Source organism: Colossoma macropomum, unplaced genomic scaffold, assembly GCF_904425465.1.
Source record: "Colossoma macropomum unplaced genomic scaffold, Colossoma_macropomum, whole genome shotgun sequence".
NCBI lineage: Eukaryota > Metazoa > Chordata > Actinopteri > Characiformes > Serrasalmidae > Colossoma > Colossoma macropomum.
In genome coordinates this window covers 29,102,426-29,120,730 of record NW_023494807.1, presented here as the reverse complement: position 1 = coordinate 29,120,730, position 18,305 = coordinate 29,102,426, and the positions used below count along the sequence as shown (strand labels likewise).

The window sequence follows — 18,305 nt, the reverse complement described above, 5'->3', positions numbered from 1 at the left end:
GGAGCGAGTGGAGGTGAACATGTGACCTTTCTAGACCCCAAACAGAACACTTTACGCCTTTAACTGATCAAAGCCATTAATCCGCCTTAACATCATTACTGAATTCGCACAGACTGATAAAAGAAAATCAATCCGCTGACTGACACCAGCAGACAGTGTGAAAATGAAAAAGGTCTAACGCCTCCAGCCCTGCATCTCAAACGCACAGCTGCTCCTCCTCGCCCAAACGCTCTTTTAAACAATGTGGAAATGAGACGATAGCTTATTCAGCCAGATATCTGCACTGGCACAGGAAACCATCAACCGTCAGCAGCGTCTAGCCACAGAGTTGTGTTATGATGACCACAGCGCTGTCCACATGCTGGGAGGGAGTAAATGGCCCTCTGACATTACATCAGTTTGAATTCTTTATCCTGTTAGTGCTTAAAAGGACATTCTTCATGTCCTTTATTCTTTTCTATGACATCTGTGTGGTCATAACTTATTTGTGACAACCTCACTTTATCACTTAGAATTAACCTCTTATGCTCCAGGGTTTATTTTGGTTTTTCCATCTGATTCATGACCAAATTGTAAGGCAAATTATTCAGTAACTGCATGAAATAAATGTACATTTTATTTTATTTATTTATTTTTTAAAAAAAGTTCCAGAACATGTGTTTTATGATCACACATACTGCTATATGCTTACAATTCACTGCTGAAAGCCAAAAATCTTAGACGCTCTTTGTATTATTTTATAGAAATAATTTTTACAGAGCAGATCACTGAAGAGACGCCATCTGTTTATAGTTTATAGCCCAGATTTGTGGAAAAATGGGTCGACTTTCAGTAGAAAAAAAAATTGTGAGTTCAGCTTCTTTTATTATAAGGGTTTAAAATTACATCACCCATCTATTTGACTGGAAAGAAGACAGTTACAGCTCTCATACGACCCCCACCTTTAGAATGTAGCTTATGAAATATGAAAGTTGGTCTCAAGGAGTTGAAAAGGTTAAACAGGCTGTTTTTGTTACTGTGCCTTTAAGACTGATATGTTAATGAGCTCTGCTCTGATTGGATGCTCTGTATTGTGGCTCATTCAAAAAGCAACCCAGGCTGAAACACTCCTTATAACTTCAGTGCGAACGGGCGGAGCTAAACTGCTGTAAGCTGAATAGGCAGATGTATGTACATGAGTGAATTTTGTGACATCACAAAAACAGTGGGCTGTCGCACCTTAGTTTTCATTTATGGACTGTTAAGCAGGGTGGCACGGTGGTGCAGTGGGTAGTGCTGTCGCCTCACAGCAAGAAGGGCCTGGGTTTGATTCCCGGCCGGGTGACCAGGGTCATTTCTGTGTGGAGTTTGCCTGTTCTCCCCGTGTCTGTGTGGGTTTCCTCTGGGTACTCCGGTTTCCTCCCACAGTCCAAAAACATGCAGTCAGGCCAATTGGACATGCTAAAATTGCCCCTAGGTGTGAGTGTGTGTATGTCTGTCTGTCTGCCCTGCGATGGACTGGCGACCTGTCCAGGGTGTATCCTGCCTTCCACCCAATGACAGCTGGGATAGGCTCCAGCACCCCACCGCGACCAGAAGGATAAGCGGTTTAGATGATGGATGGATGGATGGACTGTTAAGCAATGTTTACATACTACACTGAATCCTTTTATTGTAAGAAAGTGAGGAAAATTACATTTTCCATGCTATGGGCCCTTTAATGTTGACATCAGCCACTACTTCATTTCTGCTGTATGGAAAAATGTATCAAATCAAAACATCACTATACTGAAGGGAACAGATTTTTTTGCACACTTCACATGTTAAAAATGTGTTATCACATGTGAAAAGATATGTGATTATATGTTTGCATGTGAAAAAAAAGTGTGATTATTTATGAACACGTGGTTTTTTCACACTTCACATGTGAAATCTATGTGATGTTTCTCTAAGGGCTGTGTGTCCTCGAGGCAGAGACTCTCTAACATAAGTGAGATTACGATCCTCCGTTGTTTTGCACTGGGAAGCGTTATGCCTGGATTGGCCAATCAAATTTAGACTTCTTAAGATGTTAGCCAATCATATCCAACCTTGACGTCAGCGGAGCTCCCAGCTAAACAGTCAGCTTTAGAGAAATCATTACTGATCACTGCTATTGTGATACGCTGAAATACTGACGGTTACAAACCACACTCTTAAAAAAGACGGTTCTTCAAGGTTCTTTAGTGAAGACAGCCATTTGCATTCTTAAATGGTTCTCTGCATGGTGAAAGGTCTCTTCAGATTGATGGAGAATCTGTTGTACATGGTTCTATATAGCACCAAAAAGGGTTCTTCTATTATTACAATGTCAATCTTGCAACAATAGCAGAACCCTTTTTGTAAAGAACCATCTAAACATGCAAATGGGTCTTTGGGGGTTTGTGGTTCTTTATAGAACCTTTTTGAAAATGGTTCTATATAGCATCAAAAGGGATCTTCTACTGTTACAATGTCAATATTGCAACAATAGCAGAACCCTTTTTGAAAAGAACCATTTAAACAAGCAAATGGGTCTTTCAGGGTTCACGGTTCTATACAGAACCTTTTTGAAAATGGTTCCATATAGCACTAAAAAGGGTTGTTCTATTATTACAGTGTCAATCTTGCAACAATAGCAGAACCCTTTTTGCAAAGAACCATTTAAACATGCAAATGGAAATGTTCATGGTTCTACGTAGAATGACTGTTCTACTAAAAAACATCTTTTTTAAAGAACCTTGAAGAACCATCTTTTTAAGAGTGTAGGCTACAATTAAATTTAATGTCTTAAATTGCAATTTCGACATAAAAGCAATTAATCTTTCAGCCCTACCTCATGATCTTAAAATGTGCAATGAAATAAAGTGTATTATTATTATTATTATTAATGTTATTATCATTAATATTATAACTATAAATGAAGACCATTGGCAACAAAACGTAAACAAATTCAAAGGCTCTCCTGGCAGGCCGGTTCGCTCTGTCTTCTTTCAGCACTCAGTTAAAGACATTCTTCACTCTAACTGTATGACGGTTGGGGGGGGGGGCGTAAAAGCCCCTCCTTTCCTGCTGTGTCAGGGTTAAAAAGCTAAAAAGCCACAGCCAGCCTCACTATCAGACCCCGCGATGCCCCTCCCCCCCACTCACTCCCCCACCACCACCACCTCACTAACAGCTATTTCTGGCTTAAAGGGCCAGGTCAGCTTTAAAAGGGTCGACTTTATTAATAAGGCTACACAGTCCGCAAGGTGCCTCCGTCCGCCTACGCTGCTTACACATGTTTTCACTGAGGAATGAACAGGGCAACGACTTCAGGCATCTGTGGAAAACAAACTTTTTTGTCTGAATCTATTTCAGCTGCAAAGCTGCACATTCTTGTACCAACTGGCCCCACCTCACTGTATACAGTATTTACTGTACTTACTGTATTTAGATTACACATCATATCGTTCATTTAGTTTTCTAAATGACAGACAAAACTAGTATTGTGATTATATTCCTCCTCACAGTACAGCAGTCATGATATTCCTCGCACTACATTTAAACAGACCGGTGAACCATTAATGCGATACAGTTAAAGACGACATTATTTTATGCATAATCGTTTACTTTTCTCACAAATCATGGCTAATTTGATACGTCGAAACACCCACAGTAGCTCGTCTGGAGCTGTGATTGGTCAGGATGCTCACAGCACGGTATAAACAGCACTGTGATTGGTTATATGGCTAATTTGCATATTGTCGTCTTCGATGTCTGTACTGCAAATGTTAATAGCACGAAAGTAGTTAATTAAAAATGTATCCTTCGAAACATTTTAAACCCAGGGAGTTAAAGTTTCATTGTACTTGTAGACGAATAATAAAGGCATTTATCCATTTCTTCATTGAGATTCACCAGATTTTGTCAGTAATCCGATCAATACATTTAGATGCACTTGAGTAATCAGATAATGTGAAACTCCGGGTCTATATGAGTCAGATAGTAATCGGATTTCTGCTTTGCAGCCAGCCAACAGACTCGCAGAAGAAGACGTGATGTAAACGTAACATAAAACTCAAACATGACGTGGCTTTTTTTTTTAAACATCGAGCCACTTTACCTGAAAATTTGAACATACATCATCTAAAAGATGAAGAATCTTTAAATCCTTTATTTTGCGTTTTGTTTCAGCGTCGCTCCAAAAGTGTTTTGCTGCATCTGGCGACATCCACTATCTGTTCTCGGGAATGCACAGTCTGAGAAATCCGAAAGAAATCAGAGTAAGAGTTCACATGCACTGAGAAATCTGATTACTGAGCTAAAATCCAGCCTCTTTATCAGATTTCTTAATCAGATTTCTAGATCGGAATATGGTGTTTACATGCCCATTTGAATAATTGGATAACTGCAGAAATCTGATTATGCTCGGATTATTGAGTGCATGTAAACACACTCATTGATTCAAGATTTGTTGCATTAAGGGGTGCACAGATACAGGAATTGTGAGCTGATATTAATGTGTTATATTTTTCACGTTTTTTTCATGTATCAGCGAAATATCAGCTAAATCAGGCTATGGGTCCCTTTTTTAAGCAATTATCTGCCAATATCTGATTCTGATATCATTGTGCATCCCTAATAAGTTACCTGGAAGTCCAAAATGTGCCTTGATGCTCCCACAATATGCGTTGACTATGGCTACGTTCACGTTACAAGCCTTATTGCTCAAATCCGATCTCTCTGACACGATGGTTCGCACTCCATCGTGATTCAAATCTGTCATTAATAACGAACTGGCGTCCTGAAATGACCCTCATGAACATATGCTACTCAGTAACGTCATGTGAATGAATCACGAGCATCATCAGCACAAACTAACGAGCAGAACGAGCTTCGCTGAGAAGATAATTAACTCTGATCAGCTCTCAGCTTCATTATTAGAGCGAGACGAAGGAGAAAAAGGTGAGATGTGTTTCTTTTCCACCGTTTACAGGCTTTAACTTCCGTTCGGCGCTGCTGCCATGGTAATGCTGAATGATGGAGCATGCGCAGTGGAAAAAAAACACATGAATTCCGATCTGAGCATCACATTAAGGTCTCATGGAATTGGATACGTATCCGATCTAGGACCACATATGAAAGTGACTCAGGTCAGATTTGAAAAGATCAGATTTGTGTCCACACAGCTCTGAAAACATCAGATCTGAGTCACTTTAGGGCAAAAAATCAGATTAGTGCCACTTCAGCCTGGTAATGTGAACGTAGCCTGTATGTCTGAATTAACATCTGATTTACTAAGACTGCAGCTTAGCACCCAAACTGTGTAGCTCAGCCCACTAACTGAGTTAAAGGTGAGCTGCAGAGTAAAATGGCTCATATCTTACAGTTCTCTTGCATTTATTTACCCCCTGAGTGGTAATACTTACTACATTTGTGTAATTTTATGAACCAAAACCAGTCAAAATTAATTTTTACACAGCCGTGTTTTTGTTACTGTGCCTTTAATACTTATGTATGCTAATGGGCTCTGTTATGATTGGCTGCGCTGTACTGTGCCTCATTCAAAAAGCAGTCCAGGCTGAAACATTGCTTATAACTTCAGCATGAGTGGGTGGAGCTAAACGCCTGTAGACTGAATAGGTGGGTGCATGTAATTGTGTTGGTTTTCGTGACATCACAGAAACAGTGGATTCAAAACAGCCCGTATGGAGGAGTGAATGGTACGTTTGGAAACTTTAGCAACGTATATGTACAACATAAAACTACTTTATGCCAGAAAATTAGGGAACATTTAGTTTTCCACAACATGCAATTGTATATTGCAGCCATATCACAGCATATACTGTCTTCACACATATTTACATCTGATTGAGAGTTAGTTTAGTATTGTACTGATGGTAAACATTGGTTTAGCGTGAGTTTAAGGCTTTCAGCATGAGCTCAAGGCTCAGTGTATCTGCTGTGTATGCGATCACTGTTGAAGTCAGTCTCCCAACAACATGCTTTACTGCAATTTACGCCTGGTTTTAAAAGGAGAAGAAAAACATTCGGTGCAAAATCTGCCACTGTTTCTCAAACTTGCACGTCTAATATCTCCACCCACTTTTGTGTGACTCATGCTTTATGGTTGCATCTGCCAGTTGCAGTTTTTCATGCATAAACTGGCAGTTTAGGTTAATGTGATGGTTTCGCACGTAACACACAGACAAAATGCGCCCGATTTGCACCTGAAACTGATGCAAAGGGCTCACATGGGGCCTCTGAGTTCAACCTCTAATTGTACAGTAACAGAACAACAATCTGCAAGTTAGATTCTGTTATCATAAAGTTAATTAAAAACAATTTAAATGATTATTTTCTATAAATTAAACTCCTTATTTTCTCTTCAACTCCTTGAGACCACCGGTGGTTCCAAATCGCTCTTCGTCATATTCTTCATAACTTTCATATTTCATAAGCGACATTCAAAAGGTGGGGGTCATATGAGAGCTGTAACTGTCTTCTTTCCAGTCAAATAGATGGGTGATGTAATTTTAAACCCTTATAATAAAAGAAGCTGAACTCACAATTTTTTTTTCTACTGAAAGTCGACCCATTTTTCCACAAATCCGGGCTATAAACTATAAACAGATGGCGTCTCTTCAGTGATCTGCTCTGTAAACATTATTTTTATAAAATACAAAGACCGTCTAAGATTTTTGGCTTTCAGCAGTAAATTGTAAGCATATAGCAATATGTGTGATCATAAAACATGTTCTGTTAATTTGAGGGGAGCTTTTACAAAAAAAAGAAAAAAAACAATAAATAAATAAAATACAATTTACGTTTATTTCATGCAGTTACTGAATAAATTGCCTTATGATTTGGTCATGAAAATTCAGACGGAAAAAACAAAATATACCCTGGAGAATAAGAGGTTAAAAGGCTTTTTTGCCATGAAGATGCTACCAACTCACAAGCTCTGCATTATTAGCTTAAATTACAGCAATTTAAACTTTTAAGACAATGTTGAATATAATTAAAATCGCAGCTCTTGCAATTTGAAAACTGCACCGTTTCAAATTGTGACTGAGATATAAACCATCTATCAGCCCTACTTCTAAGCCAGGTTCCAAAGTCAAGGCACTTTTTGGAAGCCGTCGTGTGGTGGACCACCGTAGTGGAATCACTGTCTGCAAACAATGAAAACGAAACCCAAGCTCATTCACTCCTCTGAAATGTGTTTCTGTTGCTGCTGCATTTTCTATGAATTGAAGAACGTCTAAGCCAGCGTTTCTGAACATTCACTGCTGAGAACACCACTGTGCTGTTGTGAAACCTGTAATTCTTGCTTTATTGTAGAAGATCCACGTTTGGAAAGACTTCCCATCCCATGCGGCGCCTCTACAATACCGATTATTCTTCTCCGTCTTTAGCAGTGAGAGTTCAGGTTATGTCACATTGCCACCAGCGTGTCAGATACTCCACAATGCTGAATTACCGAATAAATCCTCGCAGCTTATTCGACTTAATCCAGCCTAAGAACATGCAGGGCATTTTAAAACTCTGGGGTTTAAAGGAGATTTGTGTAAGACTGGTTTCTGTGTCAAATAACAGGAGTCCTTCCATTCATGACCCTATAAACACAAACTCTTCAGTTAAAAGAAAGACATCCTTCCACAGTGGAGCGGCCTGTTCGACATGTGCGCCAAAACGGCTCATAAGACTTGCTGCTGGTTTGCTATATGTTCTACTGCATATTGAATATTATACAACAGTTAGTTCCGGCCACGCAAGCTGATTGGCTGAGAAGCGCTCTAACCGTGCTGTTATTTCGCCATAACAGCACATTTTTTCCACAAACACTACATCATTCTGCTGAGACGCCGTTGCTAAGCAACCACTATAACAGCTGTAGGAGACGCTCAAGCCATTTGAACGTTTTTACTACTTACTTCGCCACAAACAGAAAATGGACACTTTAAAGATCACATTTGACCGACAGCCGATTTGGTCAGACTCTGAAGATGAGACGACACTAAATTCCCAAACCGTCATCACCACTGAGCAGCTTTTCAGTCGGCAGCTGTGACAGAAGAACAGCTAAACAACCTGGAATCAGCCAGAAATGAACCCAATACCATTCGCCAAACTAAATGGGCTGTAAGATGCTTTACAGACTGGCTGGAACAAAACAACATTAATACTGATCTGGCAAAAAAAAGACAAAACTGAGCTAAACTTGATATTGTGGCAGTTTTGTTGCTCAGTCTGATTTGGTCAGACTCTGAAGATTAGACTACACGTTTGGCTGAGAAGCTGCTCAGTGGTGATGACAGTTTGGGAATTTAGTGTGAGGAGCTGGAGAACGAACTGCCAGCTGTGCAGCGAGTGGGTGGAGTTCGTTACTCTGACGTAGCAACAAGCTGCTTGTTAAGGAACTATAATTTGGTGAAGGAACTGCGAACATTAAAACACATTAAATGCCGCGTTCACGGCCCAGTTTATTAATTTATTACTTTATTTATTTAACTGTTGTATAAAAGCAGTCTGTGCTGATCTTCAGGGTTAAAGGGTGAATTAGCAGTTCTACATTAACTCCAGAGTTTAAGACCATTTACTGTTAAACTGTGTTGAACGATCAACAGCGCTTTATTTTACTGTAAAGGAGGATTATTTTATTTTTACCTATAAATCTTACTCTGCTGTGGAGCCGCAACAGGACAGTAGAAGAGCCGCATGTTGCCGACCCCTGGGATACGTTCTTTTTTGCCTCAGATGTCCTCCATATTGGCTCGATACTAACGGAAAGCTCTGAACCAGACACTGCAAATGCCAATAAACTTGCCGATACGGCCAGAACATTCGAATGAAAAGAAGTAAGAGTCTCCCTTGTAACCCAGTTCTACTTTCTGACTACTACACCGTTTTCCACTCACTCCAGCCTCCTTAAGCCTCATGTCGTCCCTCTTGTTTATCCTTCCTGCTTGTCTCCTCCTCCTCCTCCTCTCTCCCTCCTTTTGCTCTGCTCCTCCTTCTCTGCTCCACTCGCCTCTCCTTCAAGTCTCTCTGTCTACTAAAACAAAGCTTACAGTGCAAACTGTCTGACTCCACTGACATTAACGGCCTCAGCATGTAGAGGCAGCATTACAGTTGGCTTTTTTACAAGTTTGCTTTATCAGACAATTTTGCTTCTACGACTCGTTTCCAAGAAGAACACAATGCTATCACATCCCTGCCACGTGAACGTGAGGTGTAGGCCTGTGCTGGTAACAGAGTCCTCTAGGACTAAGAGGAAAATAATATAACCACAGTAAACGGCTTTTAATTGACCTACTTTGCTTTGCTTTACACTCTCGGAAAAAAAGGTAGTAAACTGTCACTGGGGCAGTGCCTCTCGTCACTGGGGTGGTTCCCTCAAGGGTACATCTCAGTACCTTTAGTCAGGGAACATAACTGAACCATAATCCACTGAAATGATATGTTCTAAGCTGTACTGACTCCACACACCCCGTCTCGTCTCCAGGACTTTATTTTACTGTTCTGCCCTGCGATGGACTGGCGACCTGTCCAGGGTGTATCCTGCCTTCCGCCCAATGACAGCTGGGATAGGCTCCAGCACCCCACCGCGACCCTGAAGGATAAGCGGTTTAGATGATGTATGTATGTTGTGTTTTAAAACATTCGGTTATGAAAAGGTACAAATACGAACTTTTCACCTGGAAAAACTTATTTAAGGTTCACAATCAGACCTTAAAACCACTGTTGTACCTTTGAGGGAACATTTACACTGTTTGTACCTTGATGAACGAAAAATGTACCTGAACAGAACCTTAATTTCTAACAGTGCACAAGAAATTGTGTGAAATTCTGGCCTTGATTAGTTAGAGAATCTGATTGGACTTGTTGTTTTTTGCCTCAGATGTCCTTGATATTGGGTCGATACTAACGAACCTGGACAGGACACCGGTCCATGTTGAAATGGACGGCTCCTCAAAGAAAATGCGTTTTATCATGCCAATAAACTTGTCAATAAACTGAGCAGGCAGTTGTGAGATGTATTAAAAAAAAAAAAACATAATTGCAATACTTTTCCGTCTGGTTATTTTGAGATGGTTCCTAACTCTGAAAGCGCGAAACCAGTGATGGCAAACAAAAGCTTATTCCTCATGAAATTAAAGAACAGAGCAAAGATCAGTAAAATCTGGTTGTGGTGTGAACACATCGTTAATTAGGCCATGAAACTGTAAATAACAAAGATAATGACCGTCTGAGGCCACTTAGCTTAGCCTGATGCTTTCATGTCTGAAGCCATTTGAATTGACCCATTCTGCCCGATTTACAAAAGCCATAAACTTTATGGGTCCTATAGGGGTGTTTCTGCAGCGTAACTATGCCCAGTCTGGGAGCAGAGCAGCACCTCCTGGGACGGTAGGGGGGGTTAAACCTCCTGTCAACATGGTTTCAAATGTTAACATTTTTTGTTTTATGTTTATATACCGCAGAAATGGAAATGGAAGTGGAAAAAGGTGTTTGTGTTATACTCAATATATATAAATAAATCAATAACAATTTAGGCCCAATGCCACTTCTTATTTTTAACCCTACTCCTTGTTTTCCAGGGACACCTTGCCCGTTGGAACTTAGTTACAAGGGGTAGGTTGAAATCTTCCCTACAAAATGGGACCCTCAAATAAAACGAGCATCACTTCATTAACAGCTACTAGTGCTGCTCTGTAGGCGACCCTGCCAGTCTGCAGTGACAGCAGAGGAGGGTAAAGTTCAGCTCCTCACTGCTGGGCTTTAGTTACATTTAGGGCATCATATGCCTTCAAAGAGGGGGCAATTATTTATTATCACCCACCACTAATTCTTCAGTGATATGAAGCTGAAATCAGAAATTCGCCAGCTTTTTGTTAGAATTCTCCCGTTCCACCTTAAATGGAGCAGCAGTTACATTTTGCTGCTTCAGGCGTCAGAACTGCTCGACTACTTAAGGTGGAAAAGGAAATTTAGCTAGCTAGCTAACGAGACATTAGTATACTATTAGTGATTTTTAAGCTGGTTATGAAGAAAATGACCATAATACATTGAAACAACATTAAGCCAAGTTAATGAAATTGTTATCGTAATTTTTTAACAGAGAAAATTCTCACATTTGTGGGTTTCTTTGGTGTCTTTGTTTGGGGGGCCATGTAGCCCCAACAGTTCTCCCTACCCCTCCATCTCAACAAGAATCAGGACACCCTACCCCTAGACGTGAACGAGCAAAATGGAGGGCTATGGGCTAAATGGTAGGGGCGAGGGGTGAAATGGGATTGGGCCTTAGTAATTGATAAACACTGCTACCTGCTCAGAACTGTGGGGGCATGTCAGACTGCATAATGATTGACAGTGGCATTTACATGGCAACATAAACAACACTGCCAATGGCAGTGGTGAGTAACCTTGCCAACGATGCTAGAAATGGCACACGCAGCAGACAGGATCGATGTGGTTCAGCCGTACACCTTGGAGAACTAGAGCCCCCCAAAGAAAAGCAGACCACTTCTCTGTTCCTGTCCGCTACCTGAATAGGATTCTGCAACAGGCAGCTAATGACAAACAGGAGTGTAATAAACCTTCATAACGAGCACTTAACAAGTCTAGAAAAGCTTACATAATCTACTTGAGTTTGTCTGGGACTCGGAGCAGCAGGACAGCGGTCACTATATGTGAGAGAGAGAAGCCTGAGGAGCTGCCGCAAATATATATATATATATATATATTTGTGTATATATATATATATATATATATATATATATATATATATATATATATATATATATATATATATATATATATATATATACACATAGATCTGACATCACCTGTGCCAAATTTAGCCCCAACGAAATCAAACTGAACTGAAGAAATTGGCAGAAAAAGTCATTTAAAAAAATCTCTCAACAGACAAGACCTCAGAAAGCAGTTCATAGTACAAACATCATAAAAACCTATAGATAACAGTTATAACCCCGATCTCAAAACGCTGGCATAGAAGCTAAAATGCAAATAAAAAGCTAAACTGGTCAGCCTGAAGTCCAAACCTGTCTCACTTTGAAAATGTGTGGCACATTTATTATATTACATTTTTTATTTATTATTATGGCACAATAAATGACAGCGGAGACCCCAAACTGCTGAGCAGCTGACGTGTTATATTGAGCAAGAATGGAAAAGAAATTTCACTTTCACAACTACAACAATTGATGTTCTCTGTTCCCAAATAATTACTGAACATTGTTAAGAGGAAAGGTGATGTAATATAGAGGTAAACATGCCTCGTCCCACATTAATAAGTTGAAACATCAAATATCTTGCCTTTGTACTGCTTTCAGTTTTAAAGAGGTCCAAAAGGATGTGCAGATCATTACTGTCTGTTTTTATTTACATTTCACCTACTGTCCCAATTCTCTTTATAGAAAAAAAAAATCATGAAAGCAAGTAGACAGGGGCTTATAGTCTTGCCCAAGGGCACAAACCAGGTATTCTCAGTCAGTCCTGGGATTTGAACCCACAACCTTCCTGTTTCTGGCTCACTACCACTAGACTAGTAGATATCTGAGGATGTGTTAAAAAGCACACCATGACAAAGGGCCGAAAGATCAATCATTTTGATATCGAAATCGCAATTTAAGTGCAATTTTCAAATCAAAAGAGCTGCAATTAAAAAAAATATCATCAAGGTTCTTCAAACAGATGGTTCTTTAGTAAAGACAGCGGTTCTATATAGAAACATAGACGCTCGAAGACCCAGTTTCATGCTTAAATGATTCTTTGAAGGTGAAACAGCTTCTCATAATGAGGAGAGTGTGTTGTATATGGTTCTATATAGCACCAAAAAGGGTTCTGTTATTGTTACAGTATCAAGGTTGTAACAATAGAAGAACTTTTTGGTGCTATACAGAACCCTTTTCGAAAAGGTGCTATATAGAACCATATACAACACATTCTCCATAAATCTAAAGAACCATTTTACCATGCAAAGAACGTTTTAGGCATGCATATGGGTTGTTAAGCGTTTATGGTTCTGTATAGGACCACTGTCTTTACTAAAGAACCCCTGAAGAACCATCTTTTTTGAAGTCTGTACATCAGCAAAAACTTTGATTTAAGTTATAAGTGGGGAAAAGAACCTAATCAGAGCTTGTGAAACACCTGCAGATAAGTTAGACCAATCAGAGGCAATCAAACTTCAATGTGTTGCGACATCAAAACCACAGCTTACTGGCAGTTTGACACACTACGTTCAGGGGTCGAGCCTCAAACCAAAAAAGGTGGATATTCTGATCTTCTTGGCCAAAATAAACCAGGCCTGAATCTCAATTTATAAAAAATTGCAATTTAAATTGCAGTCACAATATTAAGAAAAATCGCAAAATTAGATATTTTCCCGAAATTGTTCAGCCCTGCAGTAACATACAGGAGGCTTTTGGTAGCATGATAGCCACTTGCAGAACCAAGCATGTTCAACCAGTGCAGCTCAACAGCCGCATCTAGAGAACAATATCATCTATATCAGATACAATAAATGTGGTATTAATGTAGGTCACACCATACAAAATGTTTCAAAGTTCAGTTAAGTTTATCCATGTGAATATTAGTGTTTGTCAATGGATTATATCAAATAAATCAATAAATAAAAAAAAAAAACTGGCAGTAAATGAGTTTTTGCCATTATTGGAAGCTGTTGCTACAATAACTCACTGTAGCTGTTACTACAATAACTCACTTAACTGTCACCAGACCTAGTAAGGCACAAAGGTGCACCACTGTTTTACGGCTATAATTTCACATAGACATTTGAATCCACAGAGTCAAAGTTAGAGCTTAAATATATATTATTACAGCCATTTTATCCTCGTATATAAGGTCAACTGTGGCTTATCTGTAGACCCTCTAGTGCTTTCTGTTGGGGAATGATAATAGCCTCTGTCCTTCATTCTAGTAATACAGGAAAAACAAAGACATCTCTCCACACTTACGAACGACAGGACTGAATGCTGGTGACATCCGAAGCCTTTCAGTCCATTAAGACTGATAATGAACATGTAAGTATGTTTGTATCTGTTTCTCCTTTTAGGGTGAATTATTTGAGTATATTATCATTCAGCAGTTACAAGATATTCCCTAAACATAGCTGAAATATTCTTTCTAAATTAAACGGCAAACCCGCAAATATGAAGTTATATATAAAGCACTCACATAGTCATGGAAAGCTTTGGCCTCGCTCGAGTGTTCGCAAGTGTCCCTTCTTTCAGGTGCAGCACAGTACAGGTCCCAGAATACACTGCAATTCAATAGAGAAGTCTGTCTCTACTAAGTAGAAATGAACTGTAGTGCCCATAGACCAGTTTTACAGACTCATGTTAAGCCTGTAATCCTAATTTTAAAGCATTTTCATTGGAGAGCTGACAGGTTAATTTAGTCCAAGACTAAGCTTAATCTGGGCCACGGCACCCATTATACAAATTACATTAAACAAACTCATACAGGTACATAATCCTCATGATCTTTGACTACAACTAATGAATGGGCTGAATATAAGAATAATACTATGATAATAAAGACATAGAACCATAAATCAGTGCATAGACAGATTCGAGGTTACGTACCACCACCATGAGTGCAGAAAGCCTGGAGGTTCACCCAGCGTTATGTTCTTCTCCCATCTTATCTGAAGAAAATAAGAAAGCATAGTGAATTTCTGTACGAATGTCTAGCGATTTTTAGTGAATTTCTGATTAATTTTTATTGAATTTCCATGTGAATTTCTAGTGGACTTTGGTGGAATTTTTGGTGAATATATAGTAAACATCTATATGAATTTCAAGTAGATTTTTGGTGAATTTCTGGTGAATTTATAGTAAACTTCTATATGAATTTCATGTAGATTTCTGTGGAATTTATGGTGAATTTTTTAGTAAACTTCTATATGAACTTCAAGTAGACTTTTGGTGAATTTATGGTGAATTTATAGTAAACTTCTATATGAATTTCAAGTCGATTTTTCGTGAATTTATAGTGAATTTCTATATGAATTTTAAGCAATTTTTTAGTGAATTTATGGTGAACTTATAGGGAATTTCTATATGAATTTCAAGTAGATTTTTGGTGGAATTTATGGTGAATTTATAGTGAATTTCTATATGAATTTTAAGTGAATTTTTTAGCAAATTTATGGTGAACTTATAGTGAATTTCTAAATGAATTTCAAGTAGATTTTTGGTGGAATTTATGGTGAATTTATAGTGAATTTCTATACGAATTTCAAGTGGATTTCCAGTGATTTTTCTGTGAATATCTGTTAATTTCTCTGCGAAATTCAATATAAATTTCTAGTGGATTTCCAATGATTTTTAGTGATTTTCTTCTGCAGTCTATGTGATTTTTAAGGGATAACTTTAATTATTTAGTACACTGCATTAAACATCTTGGCTTTTTCAAAAGTTGGTGTCTTTTTTTTGCTACAACGGCCAAAAAATTAAGCGAAACCTTTTCCTGAATTTCTTTTACGCAGTTTACTAAAGCAAAATCATGTGTAATAGAAAACTTAAAGCCAAAATTAACTGTTTATCTGCTAATTAATTGTATAAGCTGTGAACGAAGCCATTCAGAGTGGTTTGGTGTGAAACGCTCTGTTCTAGAGAAACTCAGAATCAGAACTGTTCACAGTGGTGGTGCTAGGAACCAGACATCCACACCTAAAAGCTCCCTCACAGAAAGTGACTACAAGAAATGGTTATGAATTCACTGCCTGATGTCTGAGACACTATTTATGATAGTTTTGAGAGAGGTTTTGGCTTGAAACATGCTTCTTTAAAACATATTCGTGGTGGAGAGACACATGCAGGGCGTTGTGAGGCAAAACAGTCCCCAAAGAAAACTGTTCTTTTTGGATTTTCCACTATTTTACCATCATCAACATCACATATAAAAGCTCAGAAGACACATGTAGGTTCACTGGTGGATTTGGATAGTAAATAAAATAGCTACAATTGTGTTGTAGACGTGGCAACCCCTGGTTCCTATCACCACCTCTGTAAAGAAATCGGAGCCGGAACGTTTCTCCACAATGAACCAGTTCACATCAAACCACTCTAAATGACTTTGTTCACATCTCAACCACTGAATTATGTAGAAAATTTTGAGAAATCATCACAGGAATTGCCCTTTAAGATCTATTACGCAGGCCTTCAAACGATCAGCAACACATACACACGTTACAGCATAATCAAAATGGAGGTCAGGAGGCCATCACCAAATGGACGAGGTGATTCATTTCATGGAAATGTAGACCAAACAACATCCTACCTCTGATAAAAAGGTCTGTGCTGACTTCTGGGCCCCGACATGCAGCAAGTACTCGTAGACGTACAAGGCTAGCCTGTGGGAGAAACGTGTTGGACATGTCAGCTCCATTCATTTCCCAACATCCAGTCAGATCAGAACCAGAACCATCACCATCACATTTCTATCTACAAAGAAGGCTAAAAGTGATATTACAGGGATGCATCATGTCATAAAATGACAAATTAATAAATAAATCACACAAAGAAGGCAAAGAAAGTGAGGGCCACAGGTGAAAGGCAAAGTTCCTGCAGCTGAACCACAAAGGCACAAACAAGCAGCATGTTTCATTCAGTTTTCCAGCACTTGGCCCAAAATAAAATAAATCCCTGGTGCTGAATTCACTCTCGCAGTGCTCATAAGGGTCCAGGTGGACTTCAATTAGCACTGTGGGTCCTAAAGGAGTTCATTCGACTCAACACTGCCAGCTCCAAGCAAGGCAACAAACCCAAGAGAGTGAGGAGCAGCAGCAGCAACAACAACACAATCAACTGGGCATTTTTCGAATTTCCCCGTTCCACCTTAAATGGTGCAGCAGTTCCATTCTGGCGCCTCGGGCGCCAGAATGGAACTGCTGCACCATTTAAGGTGGAACGGGGAAATTCGAATGAGAAGCTGGCGAATAAGCAGCCAACTTCAGGCTTGTCATTAAAACAAGTGAGAAATCTCCAACCACGGCTTACTTCTCCCTCGCTTGTCCGTCCGATGGCACCACGGTGCCCTTCCCTTTGGCGAACATGACTCGCTGTGGCTCCACAACAGCGTCCGTCCGCTTGTTTTCTCAGGCTCCAGCTGTCACCGTGCTGCCCGCTGGTGACCCCATCCTACTGCGATAATGCTCTTCAACCGACCCTGGTCACATACACTGAGAGAGAGAGGGGCAGAGCGTGGGCGGAGACCCGCATGATTGACGCTCGGATCCACCAATGAGAGCCGTCTGCATGACCTCACACCGCGCGCCTTATTGCCCTACAGGTTATTGTTATATGCAAATCGCGTGCATCCTCATGCAACAGCCTACTTGGCTGTGAAGGGTCGGTTTGTGCTTGTTTTGCTATACATGTGAGGACCTACATGTGAGGTCTTAAGTGAAGGGAAATGTAAACAATGACTTCTTACATGTTTTTACTTCATAAAGTACAATATAACCTTCCTTTATGAGTGTAGCGATGCATGGTGCACGCGTGTGGCGCATTTCTTCGTCTGCAGCGCCATCTGCTGGAAGCAGGAATAACTGGATTTGTAGCTGGCTCTGCTTGAAGGGGAAGTTCATCGTTTTTTAAAATTTGAGTGGTTGAGGGCTAAGCAAATACAGTCATTTTATTTACCATCCACTGAACATATATATGTTTTAGACGTAATGTGGATGATGGTAAAGTAGTGTTTTCTTTGGGGACTATTTTTCCTTACACTGTCCTTCATGTAGGCTATATCTCCACCCTGCGCCCGTGCTGAGAAACAGAAACCATTAAAGGTTTCTGCTGATTTCTGGTGGTGTCCAATAGTCACTAATGGTGTTTTGTGTTTTCCTGATGGGTTGACATCACAGTGTAAAGGAGTCTAATGGTTTAGTGGGTGTTCTGGGGCAGATTCTAGATGCATCTAATGTTTCCTAATTGTCTTTTTTCCAGCAGGGACGTCCTTAAAAAGTATGTTTCAGCCCTAAATCTTAGCTCAGAGCCATTAAACAACAAGCTCTCATCCATTTCATAACCACTTTATTTAATATTTTTCTCCTCTTCGGACGTCTGGTTCCTATCACCACTGATGTGAGCAATTCTCACTCGGTGCGTTTCTCTAGAACCGAGCGTTTCACATCAAACCACTCTGAATGAGTTTGCTTACATCTTAATGACTATCTGTGCAGAAATTTTGAAAAATTGGTGGAATCCCCCTTTAAAGTAGAGTTTGTTCTCCCTTTGCTGCAGTAACAGGCTTTACTCTTCTGGGAA

General features: G+C 39.7%; 1 protein-coding gene across 2 annotated transcripts in view; it reads right to left on the bottom strand.

Annotated features, from left to right (window-relative positions):
• ssbp3a (single stranded DNA binding protein 3a) overlaps positions 1-17,203 on the bottom strand; it is a 61,540-nt gene extending 44,337 nt beyond the window's left edge. For both annotated transcript variants that reach the window (XM_036556246.1, XM_036556247.1), the window contains exons 1-4: positions 17,037-17,203; positions 16,318-16,390; positions 14,619-14,680; positions 14,209-14,293 (exon numbers count right to left, since the gene is read on the bottom strand). In XM_036556246.1, coding sequence (XP_036412139.1) covers positions 14,209-14,293; positions 14,619-14,680; positions 16,318-16,390; positions 17,037-17,092 — 276 coding nt within the window. In that variant the 5' untranslated portion in view covers positions 17,093-17,203. The remainder of the gene's footprint in view (positions 1-14,208; positions 14,294-14,618; positions 14,681-16,317; positions 16,391-17,036) is intronic.
• Between the last annotated feature and the right edge of the window lie 1,102 nt (positions 17,204-18,305).